This window comes from Sceloporus occidentalis, unplaced genomic scaffold (assembly GCF_023333645.1).
Source record: "Sceloporus occidentalis isolate IW3139 unplaced genomic scaffold, rSceOcc1.0.p SCAF_1, whole genome shotgun sequence".
NCBI lineage: Eukaryota > Metazoa > Chordata > Lepidosauria > Squamata > Phrynosomatidae > Sceloporus > Sceloporus occidentalis.
In genome coordinates, this window is record NW_028316981.1 from 227,575,368 (window position 1) to 227,582,016 (window position 6,649).

Below are 6,649 nucleotides of genomic sequence, written 5' to 3' on the forward strand. Positions count from 1 at the left end.
TGCCCCTGAGTTAGCAATTGACATTGTCCAATAGATCTGTCATGGTGCATTAAAAAAGATAAGTATATCTTTGATATAAAAAGCTTTCGCCCGAATTTGCCAGGTACTTATTCCAACCTTGCCATGTTTTTGCTTAACCAAAGCTTTGTACTTTAATCTGAAAATTTCATATTAATTTAACCAAATGTCATAGTTGGAATTACTATACTTAGAGGTTCTTTGATTTGGCTTTTGCCCCATTTACATTGTCTGGCAGACCAACATGTTGCTGTAAATAAATTTCTCGACACAGAATTGGTGATAGACTTCTAGTCCATTACTAAATTTTTGAAACAAATTTATAACAAATTTATATTTATTTTGGTAGGTGATTTTAATGAGGTAACTGAAGCATGTAAAATGCTGAAATCCTCTAATTGCAGGAGTTTATAGAGCAAGATTCATTTTGGAGGTCTTGTTACCAGTCAAACCTAGATTCTTATAAGCAATGAGATTGTAAGCATGTGCTATTATTTATTATATTTAGTTATAAATTTATATGTATTTATATTTATTATTATATTTTATTATAGTTATTCATTTATTATATTTTGGATGGATGGTACCCCCAAAATGAGGGACCAACATGTTAAATGATGTTGAAATAATATATAATCAACCATGCTGCAAAAATGAGTGCACTCCCGTACCCTGATCTCAATTGACATATATGAAGCTCTCTTTGCTTTCTTAATTGAGCAAACCAAAATCTACATAATTGTACTTGCTGTGTTTGGAAACATGAAGATATGAAGAAACATGTGTCCAGTTTTAGAAAAGTTGGACACTATCAGTGTATTGGTAGTACTGAACACTTATACTCCATACACTCTCTCCAAGTGGTTTGACATATATCTTAAATAGTATGAGAGACTAGACTGAATGTTGAAAGATCCTACTGTCCCGTAGCCACATCATCAAACCAGAGCCCTCTAGCACACCTTATGAATTTGCCCATCCAGAAAAGACTACAGCCACTGTGGAACTATACCTCTTAATTCTATCCCAGACAGGTGACACAGAACAGTATCATGGTGAATCTGATGATATGCCATGGTCACAAAGAAATCTTGCAAAACCAATAGGGACACATTCAGTTCCTTGTGTTTATGGTTGCTAAGGAGATAAAAGCAGATAAAAGCTTTGAGTGAGACTTTGAGCCTAAAAGAAGTAATATTGCTACACAGCTTAATTTATAATTTTCTGCCTCCAGTTTGCTTTGTTTTTCCCTGTATGAAAAAAGCCCATAAGAAAAAGATAATAAATGCTAATGGTGGGCAGTTGTTCAATTTATTGTTCTCTTTTGCAGAAACAATTATAAGGAATATTCTATGGAATCCAGGTTACACTTCAGAATCCATGCAGCACTTAACAGTATGAAAGTAACTCCTGCCCCAACGCCTTGATGTTATCCGAGAGTGATACTTAACTTAAGTGTCTATATGTTATTCTTGGAAATCTTACAAAAATCATGTAAATGGTGTAACAAAAAAGATGTAGTTTATATTTTCTATCATTTGTGATATGTAAATGTTTGTCATCATTTTGAGCAATTCTTTTTTCTATGGTGCACTTCCATATCTCTGCTTGACATTGTAGAGGAAGACATTATATTTTGTTTATAAAAGGATTTATTTCATGATTGACCTGAAAGGGAAGTGTTTAAAAACATTGCTGGTGCAATAAAGAGTAATTCAAACACTTTATTTTTTTATGAGAAGACTAATATTGTTTATGCATGAAACTGTGTGATGACTGTATTCATAGTTTCACCATTTAATGAAAGCTTGAATTTATGCAATACCTTTATTATAAATTAGGACTTTTAATAAGTTGGCTGCTGGTAGCCGTAGTTGTCTTGTCTGCATTTGAAGCTTAGATTTACACACCAAAGATTGGATTTTTCATATTATAGCCAAAAAGAATGAATGGCTAAAAGTCATTTCATGAATGTTAGCTTAAAGTCAGTGCAATATATTAACAATATACATCTGAACAAAAGTAAGGTAAGACAGTTTTTTGCCCCATAAAGGTGTTTTCAAGATACATCAGATTTTTTTTAAAAAAACTACTAAATAGTAGTAGCAATTCAATTGTTTGTCCTGCTATATGTATTTAATTTATTAGTGTAAATACATATCTTATCTTCTAGGGGTCTAATCAGGGCCATTTGGTTTCTACTTCCAAAAGTCAGTAGGTTTGATATTCCTTTCAAAACTCCTGTACACTGAAATTGCAGTTTATGAATATTTGTGACGAGGACTTATACCCAAAAAGTGTACTTGTATTATCATAGAAAAGCATTTTTAGCACAGTGGGATTATAACATACAGTCGACCCTCTATTTTCACGGGCTATCTGTTCTGGACACCCCCCCCCCATGAAAACGGAGCCTTGCATGTATTCAAGCCCCATAGACTTGAATGGGGCGCGCACCTCATTGACGATAACGGAGGTCACCCCTCCGTGAGTAATCAAGAACGCAGATCCCAAGTCTACGAGAAAGGAGGGGCAACTATATTGAAACAATCTAAGTACGACCATGCTAGGTGCATAATTTTTGTTTATTCTGTTGAACCTTCAGACAGATGCACATTTCTGAAGGCATGCATATACCAGCTCATTAATGAATAACAATAAAATAGTTTATGGGGAACCCTGACTCATGCGCAGTGCTTAGTTGCACCTGCTGAAAACAGAAATAGCGAAACAAACAGCAGACCTTTCATCTTTGTTGTTATATGCATACTGGGACCTCTGACTTGTCTCTGCCTCAACAAGCCACCATGATACGTATTTGCACCTCACGTTGACTGTAACATGTCTAAGGGAAAACAAGCAAGAATTCGTACATTACAATAAACAACCAGAGATGAAGGATATACAGTTTGTTTAGACAGGTGAGAATATGAATAGCCAAGCAATATGAAGTTGCTCATTGGAACCTTCACAGTAAGCCAGATGCTTCAAAATACTGTAGAAAGTAAGAATCCCTTCTGTTACTTAAGGACCAAACCTATTCCTTGTGAATGTTTTCTAGCTTCATAGTTTTCATGTGTTTCCATAGCTTTAATATGAATTTACAGTACATACATAGTGCTATTATTATTATAATTTGAGGTTATGATTTTCTGTTGCTGTTAGGCACTTGTTGTGAATTATGTGGTGCTAAACTAATGGAAAACTTGGGGCACTATACTTTTTTTAAAAAAAATTAATAATTTTAATATAATTGATTATCACATGCTGATGGATACTGGACAAAGATACATATTCATAAGCCGCAGTAATAGGGATAAAATATATTCAGTATTTCTTAGTACAATTTTTCAGACTTACAAATGGGGATTTTGACTAGTAGATTGTTGATGGTTATGCCCGACAACCTTCTTCTGTTTCTCACTAAGTTTTATTCTGCTGTACCTTTCACCATGTATTCTTTTCCAACTGTTGGCACACTCTATGTGTGAGGAGGAATTTTTCTCTTAGCATTATAAGATCACTGTAACAGAATATCAAGGAGCAGGTCTGCCTTGTTAAATTCAAAGGAAGTACGTTTGTGCCAAGCTGAGAGGACATGGTACCTATCGTTTTTCCAGATATGTTAATTTTCTTGTCTGTGAAAGCCCATTTGTTACCAATAAATTCAGGCACATGTAGCTTTTTGCTTTTAGTTCTTTCAATAGGATGCATGTTCAGCACATTATTTAAGTTCCAATATGAGCTTGCGGATAAGGAGTTCTGATACTGAAAGTTTCTCCTGTTTGCTACCTGGTGACTGTTTAAATCTTGTTTTTTAAATACCCAGGCCACAGGCATTTTTGAGCTATCGTTGCAAATTTAAAAAAACAACAATGTACCCAAGTTTGCATGTACATGACTTCTTTAATGGTACTGAATTATTTGATACATACTGACAATAACATGGTTAACATATGGGATCACTTCTAGATTTAAATGATTGTGATATTAAATACAGGAAGACAGTTACTCACTATGCTTAAGACAATCTCGCTCCTAGTTATACTTTTACATTGAAATTATTACATCACTTATATCCTTATGCTGTAGCTTTAAATATTGATTCTTTTAATGACATTTAGCTTCAATATATATTCACACACAGCATTGTGCTTTTAATAACTGATAATGGTTTCCACCTTGTAATAGAAATCTTAATGAGAAATGATAATGTTAATGAAAGATGATATGTTATATAGAAAAGGTGTTATTAAAGGATTTCATTTGTATACATTGTCATGGTTATGATTGCCAGCTGTCTTATATCTTTATCAAGAACAGAGAATAATATGATAAATAGATTTAGAGCATTTTGCCAGGTGTTTTGCAATGTTAGATAGCTATATCCTATACCAGGAACAAAATCGTTCTCGAAATCTGTTTTTAATACTAGACTTGACTGTGAATGTAGTTTTTGTTCTCCTACTGCCTAGTTCAAAAATTAGTTGTATTTGTATTAGCTACTATTTTTACTGTCTTGATTGCATTTTATTCCACCAAACTGTCTACGAGGGGATTCATTTTACCAGGCTATCTTTAAAAGAAATGACATAGACAAGTAGCCTGATCTGTACATAGTTGGTTGGGAGGAAGTCTGGCTTGGGTTCAGTGGAACTTACATGCAAGTAACTGTGCATAGGATTTCAGCTTTAATGTGCTGATTACAGTGTAGCACAAGATTTGTAATTCTGTAACTGAGCAGAATATGGACAGAGATGATAGCCATATCTTGGTATGAATTTGTCACAGAGTTCTGTTAATTTGTCTTCCTGTGATAGGAAGGGCAACAAAATAAAAATGTGCATTTAAAAGAATACTGCTTTGATGACTGTTAATATCTCAGCTAGCTAAGTAGCATTCCCTGCCATCATTAAAGAATTACAATACAGTGAGATCTGTAGAATCGCTCACATTAAACACATTCCCAACAGGATCTTCACACACTGCTGTCCTTCCTCACTGTCCATATACTTGCTAGTTTTGGGGAGACTATTTGCAGGACTTAGGAAGGTAATGGAACTTACATAAAACAAATGTAGAATAGGATTGTGATACTTTCAGTATGATTTTATTATTCCTCAATGGTCAGTGGCTTTAACTGTTTGTACTTTTTTTTCTAAGAATGCATCCCTGTGATGGTCATTATTAAAGCAAAATATACTAATGCAGAGCTGGAGGCCACTTTCTGGGCTGTTCTTCGTTTTTAATGACCTTGTTTGTTTATTTTTAGTCAAAGTGCAGAAAAATACATAAAACATAGCTGTGTATAGTCAAAATTAGCTAAAATATGTGAAACATTTTATTACATTCGTATGTGGTATGCTAAATATACTGTATATATTTGACTGTAAGTCAAGAAATTTATGTCCCAAAATGGACTCCAAAATCATGGGTCAACTTGTATATGGGGCAATAAGTTAATACTGCTTCTAAAGTTCTTAAAAGAAGTGCCTACTCTTCCTTTGTAGGGAAGGATCTTTAAACAGCTCCCCATTTGAGTCCCCATGCGCACTCTCCTCTGTGTGTGTTTGTTTGTGTGTGTGTGTCTTATCCCTCAGCTTTCCCCCACAGCCAGAGTTAACAAACAGCTGCTGAGACAAGGGGGAGAAAGAGAGAGTGTGCCACCCTGTTTGACTCCCTGTGTGCTCTCTCTGTGTGTGCCTTATCCCTCAGCCTTCCTTCATAGCCAGAGCTAACAAACAGCTGGTGAGGCAAGAGAGAGAGAGTATGCCGATGCTTGTACCCTATTTTACAAGCCATGAGCCTTGGAAATCCTGGGAGTGAAGAGAAGAGAGAGGGGGGGTTTGTACCCCGTTTTGCAAGCCATGAGCCTTAGAAATCCTGAGGGTGAAGGGAAGAGAGAGAGAAAGGTCTGTACCCCATTTTGCAAGTCATGAGCCTTGGAAATCCTGGTGGTAAAGGGAGAGAGAGAGAGAGAATGTGTGTGTGCTAAGGTTTGTTTCCCTATTTTCCATGCCAAGACTGATCCCTGGGAGAGGTCCAGGGAGGGAGAAGTAGGGAAGGAAGTGGTGCTTTGTCTTCCCCTTTAGATCTTTTGTAACATGCCCCAGTGTTTGACCCTCAACTTAGCCACAAGTCATATCAAAATCCATGATTTTGGTCCAAAAACTGCCCTTGACTTATACATGAGGTCAATTTATAGTACAGTGGTCCCCCGGGTTACGAAATTAATTCGTTCCGCTGCCCTTTTCGTAACCCGGAAGACTTTCGCAAGCCGAATTGCCATAGGCGCTAATGGGGAAAAGCCGCGATTTGGTGTGAAATCGCGCCGAAAAGCACCAAAAGTTTTTTCGTAACCCGAAAAAACTTTCGTAACGCGGAACAGTTTTTTTAAATATTTTTTTTTCGTAACCCGGGAATTTCGTAAGGCGACGCATTCGTATCCCGGGGTACCACTGTATATACAATAATTTATAATAATGGGCTATTTTCAATCACTCATGCAATTTCAGAAGAACATACCCCACATAAAGTTTTACTGTGACATCAAACAATCTCATTAGCCTATAGTTCGCTGGATCATTATAGTACTTTCCCTTAAAGACTGAAAAAACAATTGAGGAGGTCC

General features: G+C 36.0%; 1 protein-coding gene across 2 annotated transcripts in view; it reads left to right on the forward strand.

Annotated features, from left to right (window-relative positions):
• LOC149323581 (tetratricopeptide repeat protein 39B-like) overlaps window positions 1–4,874 on the forward strand; it is an 87,828-nt gene extending 82,954 nt beyond the window's left edge. For both annotated transcript variants that reach the window (XM_089489471.1, XM_089489478.1), the window contains one exon: window positions 1,349–4,874. In XM_089489471.1, the coding sequence (XP_089345597.1) occupies window positions 1,349–1,445 (97 nt within the window). In that variant the 3' untranslated portion in view covers window positions 1,446–4,874. The remainder of the gene's footprint in view (window positions 1–1,348) is intronic.
• The last annotated feature ends 1,775 nt before the right edge of the window (window positions 4,875–6,649 follow it).